This window comes from Oryctolagus cuniculus, chromosome 9 (assembly GCF_964237555.1).
Source record: "Oryctolagus cuniculus chromosome 9, mOryCun1.1, whole genome shotgun sequence".
Taxonomy (NCBI): Eukaryota; Metazoa; Chordata; class Mammalia; order Lagomorpha; family Leporidae; genus Oryctolagus; species Oryctolagus cuniculus.
Window position 1 is genome coordinate 135,704,543 of NC_091440.1, and position 19,284 is coordinate 135,723,826.

Consider the following 19,284-nt stretch of genomic DNA (forward strand, 5'->3'; position numbering starts at 1 on the left):
CTGTTGTTACATTTCCTTTTTCATCTCTAAGTTTGTCAATGTGGATCTTACCCCTCCTTTTTTTGGTAGCTGGGCCAATGCTGGGTCAATTTAATTTATTTTTTCAAAAAACTAGTTTTTCATTTAGCTGATCTTTTGTATTGTTTCATTGGTTTCAATGTTCTTTATTTGTTCTCTAATTTTAATGATTTCTCTTCTCCTACTAGTTTTGGGTTTGGTTTGCTGTTGTTTTTTAAGGCCCTTGAGATGTACTGATAGCTTGTTTATTTGGTACCTTTCAATTTCTTCGTGCAGGCTCCAAATGCTATAAACTTTCCTGTTAACACTGCTTTTGCTGTATCCCATGTGTTTTTTTTTTTTTTTTTTTTTGGACAGGCAGTTACACAGTGAGAGAGAGAGAGAGAGAGAAAGGTCTTCCTTTTCCGTTGGTTCACCCCCCAAATGGCCGCATTGGCTGGCGTGCTGCGCCGATACGAAGCCAGGAGCCAGGTGCTTCTCCTGGTCTCCCATGCGGGTGCAGGGCCCAAGCACTTGGGCCATCCTCCACTGCCTTTCTGGGCCACAGCAGAGAGCTGGACGGGAAGAGGAGCAACCGGGACAGAACCAGCACTCCAATTGGGACTAGGACCCAGAGTACCGGTGCTGCAGGCAGAGGATTAGCCCAGTGAGCCACGTTGCTGGCTGTATCCAATGTTTTGAAATGTTGTATTGTCTTCATTTGTTTCCAGGAATTTTTTTATTTTACTTTTCTTCTGTGACCCACTCTTCATTCAGGAGCATGTTGCTCAGTCTCCATGTATTTGCATATGTTCTCTCTAGAGTTCCTGAGTTGCTGATTCCCAGCTTCACTCCACTGTGGTCAGAGAATATGCATGGTATGATTTCATTTTTTTTTTAATTTTCTGAGACTTGGTTTATGGCCTAGCATACGGTCAATCCTAGACAAAGTTCCATGCATTGGTGAGTATTCTGTGGATACAGGGTGAAATTCTCTGTAGATATGTTAGGTCCATTTGGTCTACAGTGTCAACACTGTTGTTTCATTGTTGAATTTCTGTCTGGGTCACCTGTTCATTGCTGAAGTCCCCCATTACTATTGTATTGGATTCTGTAACTCCCTTTAAATCCATTTCTTTTAGATAGCCAGGCTCCCTGTGTTAGGTGTATATACATTTATAATGGTCACATCTTCCTGTTGAATTGATCCTTTAATCATTATATAGTACCCTTATTTGTCTCTTTTAATAGTTGTTGTGCTACAGTGTATTTTGTCTGATATTATGATGGCCACACCAGCTTTTTTGTTTGTTTGTTTGTTTCTGTTAGCATGAAGTATCTTTTTCCGTCCTTTAACTTTCAGTCTGTGTGTCTCTTTGTTGGTAAGATGTGTTTTGTAGGCAGCAAATAGATGAGTTTTCTCTTTTAATCCATTCAGCTAGTCTGTGTCTTTTAACTGTAGAGTTGAGACCATTTACATTCAAGGTGACTATTGTTAGGTATTGTCCTTGACCTGCCGTATTTCTGTTAATAGTCCTTTTTTTTTTTTTTTTTTTTTTACTTTAGGTTTCCCTTTTATTTTATTGGATCTTTTTCTGTGTACATTTTCTTTCGTAGTGATATTTCTGTGTCTATGTGTAGCACATCCTCAAGTAATTTTTGTAGGGCTTGGCAGGCAGTCACAAATTCTTTCAATTTCTGTTTGGTTTGGAAGATCTTTATTTCTTATTCATTCATAAATGACAGCTTTGCAGAGTATATCGTATTTTTGGTTGACTTTTTTTCACTTAGGACTTGGAACATATCTTCCCATTCTATCCTTGCCTGTAGGGTTTCTGATGACAGGTCTGTAGTGAGTCTAATTGCAGGTCCTCTGAATGTGATTTGCTGTTTCCCCTGGCACATTCTGAAATATTTTCTTTATGTTTCACTGGGAGAGATTTACTGCAAAGTGTTGTATTGCAGATCTTTTCAGGTTGTGTCTATTGGGACTTCTCTGTACTTCCTGTACTTGGATGTCTCTTCTCTTCTCCAGGTTGGGGAAGTTTTCTGTTATTATTTCATTAAGGCCTTATAATCCTTTCTCTCTTTCCACACCTTCTGGAACTCCTAGGATCCTTATGTTGGTCATTTGACAGTATCTTGCAGATCTCCAACAATTTTTTTTTCTTTTTTTCTTTTTTTTTTTTTTTTGACAGGCAGAGTGGACAGTGAGAGAGAGAGAGAGAGAAAGGTCTTCCTTTTGCCATTGGCACACACCCTCCAATGGCCGCCATGGCTGGCGTGCTGCGGCCGGCGCACTGCGCTGATCTGAAAGAAGGAGCCAGGTGCTTATCCTGGTCTCCCATGCGGTGCAGGGCCCAAGCACTTGGGACATCCTCCACTGCACTCCTGGGCCACAGCAGAGAGCTGGCCTGGAAGAGGGGCAACCGGGACAGAACCCAGGCCCCAACTGGAACTAGAACCCGGTGTGCCGGCACAGCTAGGTGGAGGATTAGCTATTGAGCTGTGGTGCCGGCCTCCAACAATGTTTTTAAGTTTTCTCATTTCTTCTATTTTTTTTGGTCTGACTGTATTATTTGCAGAAATTTGTCCTCTAGTGCTGATATTCTTTCTTCTGTTTCACTATTCTGTTCTTAAGGCTTTCCACTGCATTTTTTTATTTGACCTATTGAATTCTTCATTTCTAGTATTCCATTCTTATTTTTTTAACTTTTATTTAGTAAATATAAATTTCCAAAGTGCAGTTTATGGATTACAATGGGCTTCCCCCCATAATTTCCCTCCTACTCGCACCCCTCACATCTCCCACTCCCTCTCCCATTCCATTCACATCAAGATTCATTTTCAATAATCTTTATATACAGAAGATTGATTTAGTATATATTAAGTAAAGATTTCATCAGTTTGCACCCACACAGAAACACGAAGTGTAAAATACTGTTTCAGTACTAGTTATAGCATTACTTCACATTAAACAACACATTAAGGACAGATCCCACATGAGAAGTAAGTACACAGTGACTCCTGTTGTTGACTTAACAATTTGACACTCTTGTTAATGGTGTCAGTAATCTCCCTAGGCTCTAGTCATGAGTTGCCAAGACTATGGAAGCCTGTTGAGTTCACCAACTTTGATCTTATTCTGACAGGGTCATAGTCAAAGTGGAAGTTCTCTCCTCCCTTCAGAGAAAGGTACCTCCTCCTTTGATAGCCCGTTCTTTCCGCTGGGATCTCACTCGCAGAGATCTTTCATTTAGGTCTTTTTTTTTTTCCCAGAGTGTCTTGGCTTTCCATGCCTAAAATACTCTCATGGGCTCTTCAGCCATATCCGACTGCCTTAAGTGCTGATTCTGAGGCCAGAGTGCTATTTAGGACATCTGCCATTCTATGAGTCTGCTGTGTATCCCGCTTCCCATGTTGGATCGCTCTCTCCCTTTTTTGTTCTATCAGTTAGTATTAGCAGACACTAGTCTTGTTTGTGTGATCCCTTTGACTCTTAGACCTATCAGTGTGATCAACTGTGAACTGAAATTGATCACTTGGACTAGTGAGATGGCATTGGTACATGCCACCTTGATGGGATTGTATTGGAATCCCCTGGCACGTTTCTAACTCCACCATTTGGGGCAAGTCCAATTGAGCATGTCCCAAATTGTACATCTCATTTTTTTTTAATATCTCGATTTCTTGGGAGAACTTTTCATTTAGGATGTGAATTTGCTTCTGATTGCTCCCAAGTAATCTGATGATTAATTTTCTGAATTCCGTTTCTGGCATATCCTCAATCTTTTCATCTTCACCTTGTATTACTGAAGTGTTGCAGTGTTCCTTTCAGGGGCTCATAGAGGCTTCCTTATTTTTATTTAGGGTTTTTCCTTTGTTTTTGGAATTTGTGTATTTTTGTGTGTGTGGTTGTTTTTCTCTTTAATTTGTGTCTTTGTGACATAGTCGGATGACTATACTTTCAGGGAGTTCCAAGAGGTGTGTGCTGGATGTGGCCTGGGTCCTCTGTTCAGTATTGCAGGGTGGCGCAGGCATCCAGTGTCAGGCCTCCATGGGGTATGGTAGCTTTCCTCTGGTTTCCTGGTTAGAACAGGTTGTTCACTTCTGTTGGTGTAACCCACCCTCTTCCTCACAGTTATAGGACACCCTGGTGTTAGTTTCTGCTATGTTCAGGATTATATCACCCTGCGTAACAAACTGCACCTCTAATCTGTGGTGAGGTTTCCCACTGTTATGAGCTGCTATGTGTCTGTGCATTGAAAGTGAAGTGGCGCCGGCGCCACGGCTCATTAGGCTAATCCTCCGCCTTGCGGCGCTGGCACACCAGGTTCTAGTCCCGGTTGGGGCACCGGATTCTGTCCCGGTTGCCCCTCTTCCAGGCCAGCTCTCTGCTGTGGCCAGGGAGTGCAGTGGAGGATGGCCCAAGTGCTTGGGCCCTGCACCCGCATGGGAGATCAGGAGAAGCACCTGGCTCCTTCTTTCAGATCAGCGCGGTGTGCCGGCCGCAGTGCGCCGGCCACGGCAGCAATTGGAGGGTGAACCAACGGCAAAGGAAGACCTTTCTCTCTGTCTCTCTCTCTCTCACTGTCCACTCTGCCTGTCAAAAAAATAAAAATAAAAAAGTGAAGTGGAAGCATGGAGCGGCACCTACTGGAACCCAGCTCGCTTCTGAATTGTGGTGGAGGCAGGTATGAGCTCCACTGCATGGAGCCACACCTACAGGAGCCTGGCTCTCGTCTCAGTGGTGGATGGAGTTGGCTCATGTTTTCGATATTCAGGACTTCTTGTTATACAGTTTGTGTGGTAGGGAACAGATTCTTCCGAAATGTTGTGGTACTTATTCCTGCATGGAAGGTGTGGTGAGGTGGTCTCCACTATTGATGGGCATGTCCTCAGGAGGCAAAGGGGGCATTTCGGTGCTTATATTTGAAAATGTAAACAAACAAAAATGGCTTCTTCCAGCCAGCTGCAGGTCAGGGTGGAAGAAGGGAGGGAGGAGGGAGGAGAGGGTAGTGGGCAAGGGGGGTGCCTGACCTCTCTGTTCCTCTAGATCTTCTCATTTTTCTCACATGGAACTTTAGAATCAATTCACCAAGCTCTCCCTCCCACTGCTATTTGCAGCTCTGTGGACCCAGCGTTTCTCATCTCACCTGGTCCGTTAGGGGCTGGCACCAAACCCCCCGGTCCAAGGCTCCACCATTTCCCTTTCTTATTTTTTCTTTCAGTGTGGACCTTCCCAGTCTCTGTTGTTCTCTTGGGCTTCCCATTGCCAACTTCTCATGGCTCCATCTCCAGCGTGTATCTTCTCTCCTTTTTAAACTATTTATTTTGCCCTGTGTGACTTGAATCATCCTGTTGCTATACCACCATCTTGGGACATTTAAAGTTAAATTTCAAATGATAAGTATTGCAAGACATTTTTCAGTACAATGAATTTAAGATAAAAAATGCCAATTTGTGTTTCAGAAAATTAGTTTCACTGATAGATATTTTAAACAATTATTATAATCTAAATCTCTGGCCTTTTTCTTTAAATTCTTTCCTGTCTTGAAAAACAAAAAAGTAACACCAGCAGCAGGTATCTAGCTTAATTAAGATGCCCTCATCTCTTATGGGACCTTGGCTGTATACCCAGCGCTGACTCCTAAATCCAGTTTCCTGCTAATGAAGACCATGAGAGGAAGCAAGTGAAGGTTCAAGCTGTTGGGTTCCTTCTGTCAAGCGCAGTGGGAGATGAGAATTGCATTCTTGGCTCCTGGGGGCTGTCGAGGGCATCTGGGAGTGAACCAGTAAATGGGAGCTCTCTCTGCCTTACTGTCTCTCTCTATTACATAGATAAATAAATCATAAATAAACCCTTGGACTCCTCTTCAGTTCTCCATGATAAACTGTCCATGAATACTGTAGGTCTTCCATTCATGGCAGGCCATGGACATGCCCCTCCTCTGCGCTACCTCCACCTTCCCATCCAAGGCCACTGGTATCACTTCTTGGACTACTCAGTGGCCTTGCAACAAGTCTGTCTGTCACATTCTGTTCTCTCCTCCACACCCACCCCATAGCTCATCTATCACTTGGCAGCCAGAGTTACCCTTTTCTACATAAGTCTAAGTATGTCACTCCCCTCCTGAAGCACAAGGCCAGAACCCATAAAAGTCCAGAATCCACGCAAGTTGTAATGACCTTCGGTTGTCCTGCAACAGCCTCTGAATCATGTACCCCATCACACTGCTCTTCTTCCAGACCTTTCCTCTTACTCCTTCCTGTTGAAGCTCTTGGTCCCATGTCTTTCCATGCCTGTTTCCTTACCATCAGCTCTCTGGTCAACCACCACATTTCCTGGTACAGCCCCATGTGCTGACCGATCCATGTACATGAATCCTCAGTGCATCCCCAGCACGTCATCCTGTTTCACTTTCTCCCTAGCACTTTCCCTGCCTGGAATGATCTTCTCTATTTCTATGGTAATGTGCTCTGTCACCCTTCTAGAATGTAAAGCTGAGTACAGTCTTGGTCACTATTTATTGCCTAAACACTCAAAAAGTGCTTGGTATACTATAGGCACTTACTAACCATTTATTACACTAGTGAATATACTCATTGTTAACAACAAGAGCAGAAGCCCAACACAAGATACTCATAAATTAAGAGGCATCTAGAATGTGTACTGTGTGGTTTCTTATTATACTTGTTAACATTAGTGGGACTTATTACACATTACAATTCTCAAATACCATGGTGGAAATGTTATTCTAAGAAAGTTCACTTCTACAGTAGGTAAGAACCCATTTCTTACTAAAGTATTTTTAAATGTGGAATTTAAAATAAAGCTGCATTATGAATGAGGAAGAAAACCATGAGTTCTTCCTTTAGCAGACAGAATGGGTCCCTTCAGGACCGAATGAGAAACTTGTAAAGGAATAAGTGGATCCAGAGCTCAACTTGAATCTGAGTATCAGTACTTAAGGCAGAAAATATCAGTTTAATATCTATTCATTGCTCAGGGAAACAACGGAACAGTCAAGCTAGAACACGCATGAATGGCGTGGGCCTAATCATACATCCAGACTGTATCCACAAGAGGATAAACTGCCTTAGACGTTAGTTAAAACTGTTAGCAGTCCCTGTGTAATGATTCACTCCACTGGAGCTATTTACTAAATACCATGGCACACGACTGCAACCACGGAGATCACTTGGAGAAGCAAACAAAAATAGCAGTAGACACTTTATCTTCCTGTTAATTGATTGCCTTTGTTACCCAACATTGTCTGAAAAATCTCACTACAGTCCCAACTGCAAGCCACAGTAATCATGTCAATATGTGAGTTATCTGAATATCTAATTATGAAAAAAAGAAAGGCAATTTCACAGTGGAAGTATTGTTCTAATTCAGAAACCAGCCATATTAACCTAACAGTCTGACATATAGAAGATAGCTGAAAAATTGTAATTTGAAAGATAATTATTTTTAGCTGATTAATATGCTTCAAATTAAATTCACTGCTTTTAATGGGCCCATCAACTTGACACCCTGGGCAAGCACGACATTTTGCAGGCAGTAATCCCAGGCAGCTCATAGGGCGGCACTGCACATGGCAAGGACTACCTTCACAATAGGCACTGTCCTCTCGCAGAGCCCTGAAGCCATCTCGACAGCTGCAAACGGCCCTGTCGTTCAGACTGCGGCACACGGAGTTCTCCATGCAGCTGTGCCCTTCAGAGCAGAAGTCATAACCTGCCAGGAAAACACACGTATCAAGAAATATTAGACAGGGACAAAGCAAACAAACTCTGTTGACTTAATATTTTCATTTCATTTTGATGCTACTAAGTGATTTTTAAAAAATCACTGTCTTCAACATTTATAGACAAGTCACATGCTGTGGGGACCAAAATGTCCATCTGTGTGTTTACCTCGGTTAACTCCACTTCAGTTAATTTCATGTCTTCTTTGTTTTCTGGCTGCGAATATGCTACATTGTCCTGAATATTATAACTATGGTTCTGCATACATCTGAACAGAGAGAGAGTTCCCCATAAAGGAAGACACACAATGCAGAAGGAGATGGCAATGGGAGAGGCAGCCACTCCCACAGGCAAGGGGGATCAGGCCCTGCAAAATGTGCTCCTCACGTATTTAAGGAATAAAGCAGGCAGTGTCACATTTAAAAAAAAAAATTGCTACAGCTGCTAAAAAGTCAACATTACATCACTTTAATTTTATCTGGAAATCCACAAGGCAAGGTTTATCCACGCAAAGGAAGGAAAAAATTTTGATGAATTAGATTTTGAAGACTCCCCCCAGTCTTTATGAGAGGAGAGAAAAAGGAACGTTTGATAAACAATGACACCAACCCTGTACAATTTCTTAGGCTCTCTTTCTCCTATCTGAATCCCTTGTTCAAAGATTATCACAGACACTGAAATGAACAAATCCAACACAAGGATCACATTTCATGAAAATTACATAAATTTTTTTTTGACAGGCAGAGTTAGAGAGAGAGAGAGAGAGAGAGAGAGAGAGAGAGAGAGAAAGGTCTTCCTCTTCCGTTGGTTCACCCCCCAAATGGCTGCTACGGCTGGCGCACTGCGCCAATCCAAAGCCAGGAGCCAGGTGCCTCCTCCCAGTCTCCCATATGGGTGCAGGGCCCAAGCGCTTGGGCCATCCTCCACTGCCTTCCCGGGCCACAGCAGAGAGCTGGACTGAAAGAGGAGCAACTGGGACAGAATCCAGCACCCCAGCTGGGACTAGAACCCTGAGTGCCGGCACCGCAGGTGGAGGATTAGCCAAGTGAGCCACATCATTTAACCAATTTTAAATCGCCCTGTGCCTAACTTATCTATCTAGTTTTCTATTATCTGATTGAATAGCATTTCTGCTCACATATCAAAGAAATGAGGGCTCATCTACCCTAGCCAAGTATGACTTTCACTGGAGAAACCCTAAGACAGAGGTTCTACACTGCTCCGTCTTATGTATAATGAAATGGGTGTCCACACCAACTGACTGGAATAGTCCGCACTATTTTAAATATCACCCCAGAGTTCAACAAAGCCCCCACTAAAGGCAACTATGAAATGAAGTTAAATATTATTAGAACTCAATAAGCTTTAAGAAAAGTAATGTTGAAAAAATGCAATGATGATACTAAAAGGGGATAGAAAAAAATCAATTAGTAATACATACAAAAATAAAATACAGATGTATCAGGCCAGAAAAATACAGATTCCTCACATCTAAATTCTCATGTGAAGGCTGCCCATTTAGAATTACAATCCTGAAGAAGAAAAGTTGAGGCAGGTGTTGGGCCTCAGCAGGTAAAGCCATTGCCTGCAACGTCAGCAACCCCTCTGGGCGCTGGTTCAAGTCTCTGCTGATGGCCTGAGAAAAGCAGTGGAAGATGGCTCAAGTACTTGCCCCTGATGCCCACATGGGAGACTTGGAGCAGGCTCCTGGCTGCGGCCTGGCTCAATATCTGCTATTGTGGCCATCTGGTGGATGGAAGATCTCTCCCTCTCTCTATCTCCTGTTTCTGTGTCTCTCTCTTTCCTTCTGTTAACTCTGACTTTCAAATAAATAAATAAACTCTGAAACTCTGACTTCCTCCTAGGGTTCTGTTTGTTCCTTCTTTAGGTAGCTAAACTGTGACCGTATTTCATAACCATGGGAAACCAGTTCACCTCAAAAGCCACCATCACTGCCTGTCCCAGTAGGTCAGCACATTATTAACCTAAAGCAAAGAAGCTTCAAGATACCGCTTCATATTATTCCAAATCAAAACCAGGTTACTTTTTAAAAATAGCTCACTCCCTAAAAGACACAGGGAGAGATGCAGTTCCAAGGCCCTGTCAAATTTTCCCTTTCAAGTGACTTTCAGAGAACTATGATGAGGAGTGCGGCCATTTCTGAGGCATTTTTATTTCTCTTTCTTGGGTTTGTTTGTAAAAACTGCCTTTCAGCTTTTCACGTTCAGTCTTCTCGTTTCCCACTTTTCAGGGTCTTCCCAGTGTCATCTCTGCCCTATGATACACCACGCCATGACACCCCCGGCCCCAGAGCTGGACCTAAGTAACTGTGACAGCTCCCTCTGCAGGGCTCAGCTCGCCACAGGGTCCCCAATTCTCAGATCAGGCCTGACCCCACGTCCCTTGTTAGCGGTAAAAACGAGAAAATGCATTATTTTTTATCACATGGTTTTTACTTTTTTAACACAAAGATTAAAAACTAAAAATTCCAGCCAACCAAATTCTAATTTACATTAAAGAACGTTAGACAGCCACTTTAATTTGTTCTTTAAACACATGACAGTTGAATGACTCTAACGGTTATCTTAATGCTTAGCTGAAAACGCCAGGGTCAAGAGGCTGACCACTGATGGGTGGGAATCTAGACTCAAATGGAGACAGGCTGCTTCTCATCTCCTGGGAGTGGCTTCAAGAAATCAAATTAAGAGCTGACCGCAAAATCCTACTATCTTCATAGCTCAATTTCTGGTGATCTGACTTGACTTTTGGAGTTGGCAAAACCGAATTTACACCCAATCTGTCTGGTCTCAGCAAATTCCTGGTTGTGTAAATTTACTAGCTATGTGAGTTAACCTTTCTAAGCCTTCAGTTTTACTTACCTGTAAAATTAGGGTAATAACTACCTTCACAACTATGATATTCAAATGAGATCCTGTATGCAAAACTCTAACAGTATAGCGTTTGTTAGTAACTACTAAGAATATTACTAATAAGGTAAAACCAACTATGTGAAAATCCATATTACAGCAGAAAATTCTATTATTTGTGACAGATGGATGAATTAGTCAATACAACCAAGCCTATTTTTTTCCCTCCTTTGCATTTTAGCCATGAGGATACTAAGTTTTCTGTGTCATTGGTAAGCTGTACAAATTTACATGAAGATCCATGCTTGCCTAAGGGCAGATTACTCTTTAAAATGTAAATATGCATTTGTATAACTGGAAAATGAGTGATGACAAATACACACAAAGGTAGTCCGAACAGTACAGAAGAGTAACACATAATTATCAGGAAAAAAAAAAATTGTGTGGTTAATCCTCAGGGGTCTTTGACTCCAGATGTCTATGCCATGTTTGGGTTAAAAATGACTTAGTTATGCTTTGGGTAAACCACTCATCCCTACTGCCGACTCAAGTGCCCACAGGGACACAAGCTCACCCTCACCCAAGATACAGCCACGCCAGTCAATGCATTTCATAGGCCTGAGCAAGGCCATTTCCTCAGGCCAGGGGTCGTGACCCAGGTCAAGTTAACAAAGACCACTAACACTCAATTCTGAGACTTCGGTTCAACTCATGAGGATCCTGAATCTATCCTCTCACTTACCTGACTGCCATAGTGACCATATGCACAGGAATGCCAGGGGTATGCAGGAACACTGACACACTGAAAACAGAAGGGACTGCCGGAAGCTTCTAGGCAGAGGCAGGCTTTGAGAGCTCATCAGTGCTGTACTTGAACATGATTTACTCTCTACTCATCAAGGCTCACAGATTCGATTTTTTGGGTGAGCCAAATAAGTTGGGTATTCTATCACTTGCACATGAAAGAACACTAACTTACTTAATGGTTGTTTGCAAGAAAATGAATTATCCTCGTATTTCCCAAAGTAGACTTCCTGTTTACAGAGGAACACAGAGAGAAAATGCCAGTGCAATGCATTTCTTGTAATGCCTCTAAGAAAGCAGCGTGAACCGTTCCAGCTCCATTTTTCTGCTACAGCAGAAGCCAGTCAGCTTCAGGGCACCTGAAAAGCAGTCTTGGTTTGATCTGATTTGGTGCCTGGCAACTAGGAGCCTCATCCAGTACCTAGCATGGTTCAGCCAGGAGCCGAGCCTCTGGTGGGAAGGTCAGTGCTTCCTGCCACACTCTGCCCACAGGAGTATTTAACAACCCTGCTTCAAAAACTTACTCTCTCAGGTGTGAACTAACACCTCCAGCACTAACTAGACAGGCCTGGAAATCGGAGGCCAATTTTACTACAAATGGATTTGTCACAACACATGTGTAGAAGCTGAGTCAACATTTAAGCCAAGAGAACTTGACTTTTTTTTTCTTTGCAATGTGAAAGTCAGAGGAGGCCAGGAGAACTCAACTGTTTATTCTGTTAATTTGAAGCCACAGACTGATGCAACACTTATTATAAATAGAGCTAAACATTTCAAGAATGGTCAACTTGTCCAATTTCAGTTTGCATATTATCTGGGCTAGCAGATCACAATCCTGGCTGCAAAATCAGGGTTCTTTTTTGTTTGCTTTTTAATGATGATACCAAGATCTGATTAAAGTCAGTTGTAGAAACTCAGGTGGAAAGGGATACAGGCCATGGTATACTCTGCCATTATATTTTTAATCTTGCAATGTAAAAACATTAATTTTAAAACAGTAAATATTTTACATATCACACAATTTTTGAAGGTTGCTTTTCCACTTATCACCTTGCTTTTTGTAATATATTAGGGCCTTTATGAAAAGAAATGGGCGTGGTCAAGGCATCTGTTGACACCTGAAAACACTCCATCTGTGCTTCTTGGCCAAACTCATCCTTTCCAGCCTAAAATAATCTCTATGTCTCTGGGCTTCCCAGTCTCATGCAGCCCCTGGACATCGGCAGTGGATTAAAGGTGGTCTTAATATCTTAGTTTTCCTTCTATCAGTGGTGGGATCTACTGCCCCTGCTCTGGATGGTGATGATTTGACACATGGCACGGCATATGGTGGAAGTGCTGCTGTGCCAGTCCCAAACTCCACCTGTAAAAGCCCGGAGCCACTCCCGGAGAGCTCTCATTGCATTTCTCCTGGAGCGCCCTTGGGGAGAAGTTCTGACAGGAGGAGAGGGAGGGAGGCCCCGCCCTGCCAGTCTTCCAGCCAGTGCAGCACCAGGCCCCAGGGAACTGGGGCCTTCAGCTCCGCCCAGTTTCCTGCTGACCTGCACCAAGCAGCTCAGCTGACACTGCATGGGGGAGAGGGATCACCTAGCTTGCTGTTTGAGACCCTGAGACAGAACACTGATACAGGTAAGGGAAAGGTGGTTGTTGTGAGCCTTGGAGTTTGGGGCACTTTGTGAGGTATCACGGGTAAGGCCTAAGTACAGCCCTGCCTACCACAGCATAAACACACCTAGAGGCTTATAAGAAATGCCAACGCTTGGGCCAGGACCCGACCCAATGAGTCACTAGTCCCCAAGTCATACACTGATACACTGGAGTTAGGGAAGCATGGACATCCACATCTGGCTGCCCGGGACACTCAAATGACTGGGGGTCCCAATCCAATGACATGAGCGCTGCTGATTCAGACCAAATTCCTCACTGCTGGGAGCAAGGCCTGCTCAACAGGCATCATGAGGGTGAAAACCCTGTCTGGTCGTGGTTCTCCACAGAGGTGCTCCCCAGTTCCTAAGAGCTAGCCTGGAAGTCCCTGGAAGGGCAGAGGAGTTTTCACACCACTGTGTGATTCCCAAGTAGCCTCCCAAAGAACTCTCACATGTTCTTTTTGACGGATTTAGTTAAAAGCAAACAAAATGGTATTTGTTGTATAGGGTTTTTTTCTCTTGATACTCTGTTTTACAACAGTGTAAATATCATTACTCAAACGAGGCAGTTTTCATGCACCAAGGACATCACAGGGATGCACCAGGTGACACAGAGATGCAGATAAAGACCCTGTCCTGACCTGCAGGGTAGAATTCACAGAGTTTCAGGGTCACACAAGAAGATGCACACAATCCCGTGAAGGGGGAGCTTAACGAGTTCCATAGAACCAACACCCACGAGTGCTGGACAGCAGAACTGGGAAGGGTGTCAGGAGCCATCACAATGGAAGTGATGCTGGGACATCATGACAAAGAGGAGAAGTGAAGAAACAAAACAACAGACACTTGCTGGCAAGCAACAGCACTGCCAACAACAACCAGCCGCACCTGCTGTGCAACTGTCCTCAGCAGCAGTGCTGACTGAGCCAGCACCAGGACACTGGGATGGGTCAGGAGCCACACAGGCTCAGCAGAGACACGAGGCACACCCTGCTGTTACTGCAGCAGATATCCCACGATGATCGTCTGTGTGCCAGACTTACAAAACACTTCGGGGGAGTCCCTGGTCTTCGGAATTCACTCATTCACAGACATCTCCGTGCACCCCTGTCCTAGCGTAACGGAACGACTCGGCACCAAAGTCTTACTTCGTTCACATGTCTTACCTTTACAGACTTTGCAGCAGCTATGAGACAAGGTGATCTGCTGAGACTCAGGACAGTCCAAAGCTGGGCAGACTGGACTCTCGACAAGCTTCATGGTCTGATCCTGTCACACAACAGAAAGGAAGCACCTCAGATTTTGTGAGCAGGACTTAAGTATGAAGTTTCTAGATACAGCACACAAGACTGTCATCCTGAGAAGCCCTGCACAGGTCAAGGGCTCACTCTTGAAAGGGCACAGGGTCCTCACAGGAAGGCCTATAGAATGGTCAAGCAAGCTGGGACCCAGAGCCCAACACTGCAGCAGGGCCACCTGCCACACCCGGCAAGCCTGAGAGCCTGCTACTTTCGCAGCACAGCGGCCAGCTGTGGCCAACATCAGGCTCTCACTTTGAAAAGGAACAGCAAAAAAACTGGGTTTTGTAAACACTCATGTCCAAGTTTTCCTACAGAGCTTCGTTATAAAGAGGTGATTCCGTTATGGAATACTGGAGAAGGATTGCAAAGCGCGTGAGGGAAGAACCCATGGCCTGGCATGTTTTCTAGCACAGAGTTGGTACTCAGTGAATTAATAAATCAGCATAAAATTATTATACTTCTAGCAACTAAAACTGATTACATCATTATCAAGGAGGAACCAAAATGCAAACGATGCTTCCAACCATGGTCGTGGTGCTGCCCAGGAAGCAAGCAGGTAGCTTCTCTGCTACTAGCCCTCATCTCTTAAGGGTCGTGAACTAGGTTACACTATGCTCACCTAAGCAACAGAACAATCTGGCAACGCGCAGGCTCCCATTCTAACTACTGGTCAATAGCTGAGATCTTCAGATGTGCTCCTTTAAGTACTGCCTTCAAGAAAGATGAACCTATTTCAATCAGCATCTGCTCTACCTGGCTCATTTACACAGAGGACCTTCTCCAACCATAGTCTCTTACCAAGAACGTGGCAGGAGGCATGTATACAGTGGTGTCAACTACCAGTCTTCTCTTGGCTCAACAGTGACATCTTTTCTAGGATCTGATTTTCAAGAACACTGCTCCAGTCACAGACTCCCTAGGACACAGTTTCAAGGGCCCAACACTGAAGAAGAAAAGACGAATGGGGACACAGGGGTTGGAACTGACAGCCCAGAAAACCAGGGTGAGAGAGATCTGCCAATCAGGTCAAGGAGCCTAACACAGGAGCCCAACGACTGAATCGAGAGCTCGAAGCACATCCCACAGCTGCTGGCCCTCTGAGGCTATGGAACAAGGCCACGGGAAGTGCACGCAAGATTCTGAAGGCTGAATGACGAAAGAGTGGGAAGCTTCATCCATAATCTGTACACTGACTCCATGCTGAAGTGATGATATTTTGGATGTATGGGCAAAACACAGCAAATTTAGCCCAATAAAAACTGTGTATGCGGCTTGCAATCTATTTCTACTACCCAGCACAACGAGAAAGAGTAGAAAAGGGTTCCTATCATTGGAGCAAATGAAAGGTAGCATTTATTTATCTCACACTTACTGAGCACTGCAGTGCCGCCTATATGCGGATTTCTAAATCAGTGAAAAGACAATTAAATGATTTCCTAGCAAATGTAAAATCCCATAAACAACTATCCCAGTAAATTCTAAGTATTACATAACATATTCTGGTGAAACACACACACACACACGCACACACACACAGTTTAGAAATTCCAAGGCCTTCCAGACTCATTTCTTTGAGATGGTCACCTACGCTCAGTAGAGCGGGCATCACACACACACACACACACACACACACACCAAGGTCTTCACAACAGCGAAACACAAGCTGACCTGAATTTGCAAGGCACAAGGTAGCCTCACAGAACATGAATTTGATGGGAGAGTATTGTATTTGTCAGCAAAAGAGATTTACAATCATTAATTTACATGCGTGAAAAAAATAACAGGAATCTCTTTATATTTGAACTACAGTTAACAGTTCACGTTTTCTCTGTCCTGGAATTGGGAAATGACGAGCTTCTGAAGACAGGAGCACCGCGCAGGCATCACGGGCACAATTCTGAAGGCCCAGGGCCAATCGCTTACCTTGCACTCATACAGGACGCACACTCCAGAGGAGGAGTAGCCCGTACTTCTCTCTCCTTCAAAGTAGGTTCCTCCTTGAAACTGGCAAATGGCTTTGGAATAAAAAAAAATACAAACATATTATTTTATGAGGAAAAACCAGTTAGAGGTGTTTGGTCTTTTTATAACAGCATTTCACATGTTCTTGAGCCCCTTTCAGGGTGTTTGAATGACTGGGCCCATCAGGGCAACGTACAGGCAGGCACACAGAAGCACCTGTCTGTGTTACGAGAGCGTCACCCAAGGCTCAGAGAGGACAGGGGCAGCGCAGGGCAGAATCCAACCCGGTCCCCCAAGGCAGAATCGGGCAGATCGTGGGACAACAGCAGACGCAGCACAAGAAGAGTTCCTCTGCAAAAAGCCACTACAGAATGCTGGGACAGACAGCCGGAAAGAGGCTGCACCATGTCAGCCTCAGCTTTCCAGACTAGCATTACTCTACTTGCATGTGGCTCAGGAGGCCCCATTTAGGACGCTGCGAGGTCTCACTGTGAGGCACTCTTGCTTCCATCCCAAGTAAATACTTTTAAAACACAACTTTAGTCAACGGAAAAATGTTTTTAATTTGTGAAAATGAATAGCACGTCACATTCTCCCCCCAGACCTTGCAAAGTATTTCCAGTGGACACAACCGCTCAGCCAGCTACAGCTGTCTGCATACTGTGCAGTGAACGATGAAGGGCTCCTGCCGCCAGCCCACGTGGACTCTCACCTACAGAGAGGCTGGCCACCAGCAGGGGACCTCAGCTGCAGCATCTTCTCTGGCACAGGCCCCATCTAGGGCTTGACCTCATTTGTGCTTTTGTGCTGTTTGTTTTAAAGAGCATCCAGAATTTGTGATGTTTCAGAAACATCCAGATCTACAAAGGCAGTTATTCAAAAACCAGTGGAAGTGAGTACAAAGCACACACGGTCTCTGGCACTTGGTTTTTCTCATTCACTGAGAGCGAGAGAACAAACGCACACATCCCCATCCCTACACTCTCACAGTGGGCCAGAGCAAAGGCAGAGCTTGGAGACCAGGTCTCCCACACAGCAGCCGAGAGCCAACTACTTGAGCCATCACCACTGCCTCCCAGGGTCCAAATTAGCAGCAAGCTGGAATCAGAAGGAGAGCAAGGACTTGAACCCGGGCACACTGATGTGGGAGTGGCCACTTGCCTGGTCTGATGAACTGCCAGGCCAAGTCTCTGTCCCCGACTTTCACCCATAACCTCCTGTAGATTCTACCAAGTCAATGCCACATTGACTTTCAGCTCCACTGTATGAGTTAGAAGAAACTGTTTCCCTCTCTGGAATTTAAATCTCCCCATTACCTTTAAAGCTATCAATTTGCCAACAGTAGCAGAGATTAGACATACTTTTATTAATACCAATATATGGCCACATAAATATTCACACCTTAAGTGTGACACAATTTTCATCCTCACTGAAAAATTCACTAATTAAAAGTGTACATTTAAATAATGGAAACCATGCACATTTCTTAAATGCTACCCTTCAGCCAATGTTACTCAGTTTTTATTAACAAATGTGATCGCATAATATATATCGAACATTTTCAGCTTGCTAGAAAAGAACACAATTCACTTTCATAAATTATATTACTTAAAGGCTGGCAGAAACTCGCTCATTCATGAATATTCAAATGAAGGTGCAGACTTGTCAGCTGCATGCGCTGTATCATGCAAGGAATTAAAATGGTGCATGCATTTACTTAATGAACCTCACTGCAAAACATCTCTTCAACATGTCACTCTTAGAGCATGCTCTTTTTTCATAACTTCCGAAACCCAGTAACCTCCAAATACCAAGATCTGGCATACTGCAAGCTTACTTACACCTAACAAGTGCTGCGTTTTATAATAAAAATGAATAAAGCCTTTTACTTCTGTCAGCACCCGCCCTTGGCAGGTCCCTGCCTTGATGAGTGCAGCCTATTCAGACACAAGGGTGCGTACAGGAAAAGCAGACCTCTTCACAGAGGGCAAAGGGAACCCTGTGCAATGCACAGGGCAAGTCTCCTCCAACGACGTCCTGGGATAATTTAATACTCAGGCGAGCAGATGGGCCATCTATTCTCAACTCTAATGCAAAGAACTCAAACAGGCAACTTATGGGACACGAAGGCACCTAATGGAGCTTGACAGAAAGAGAGAATCAGGGAAGTGAAGGAGACACAGCTGCCTGGCTCTCATTCAACAGTGGGCACAGCAGGGTGACAGCGCAGGGCAAAGGCACCTGAGTGGCCTCCATCCCATTTCACTGTTGACCCAGTGCTCGGATTCTGCAGAACCCTGAGGTTTCCATGGAATAGCCAGTAAAGCCAGTAGGATACGCCTTCCCTTAGCTCTCTGAGGGAGAAAAAGGGAAAACAGAACAAAAGAAGCATCGTGATTCCCAGAAGTACCGCCAGCGTCATGAAAAGCCCACCAGAGTGGCTCCGGGCCTTTCCTAAGAGGACGCCTTGGGTAAGGGTGCGATCTGCACCGCACATTTCACGTGTGTGCACTGACTGCTCCTCACGGCAGACACTCTGCTGGGCACGGGCATCTACCACTGAGTGAGCCGTGGCTCACACCCTCTCACCCAACTGGGCATGCAGGCTCATCCACAGCCAGTGACAACAGAAACCCAAGGAAAGGCCACAGGGAGGGAACCGGAAGTGACACAGAAACACAGGAGATGAAAGGTGGCCTCCTGGAAGGGCACAGCTCAGGAACGGGCAGCTGGAAGAAGGCACAAACAAGGCTGGTCACAGACACAGACTGTACGGGCAGGAAGTCTCCCTACGCCTGGGTTGACAGAACAAGAAGAGGAGACAGGTGACAGGAGCTGGGCTGCCAAGGAGGGCAAAGCAGCAGCCTGCAGTATGTGGGAGCAGGATGAAGCATGGCAAACCACCCTCCTCCAGCTCCAAATCTCTCGCCAGCCCCTCCCCTGGCAATCCGT

The 19,284-nt window shown here is 44.6% G+C and overlaps 1 protein-coding gene across 8 annotated transcripts in view; it reads right to left on the reverse strand.

Annotated features, from left to right (window-relative positions):
• Window positions 1-19,284, reverse strand: part of NELL2 (neural EGFL like 2) — a 398,722-nt gene that overhangs the window by 167,977 nt on the left and 211,461 nt on the right. For all 8 annotated transcript variants that reach the window (XM_070049719.1, XM_070049717.1, XM_070049716.1 and 5 more), the window contains 3 exons: window positions 16,294-16,385; window positions 14,236-14,338; window positions 7,613-7,741 (listed from right to left, as the gene is read on the reverse strand). In XM_070049719.1, the coding sequence (XP_069905820.1) occupies window positions 7,613-7,741; window positions 14,236-14,338; window positions 16,294-16,385 (324 nt within the window). The remainder of the gene's footprint in view (window positions 1-7,612; window positions 7,742-14,235; window positions 14,339-16,293; window positions 16,386-19,284) is intronic.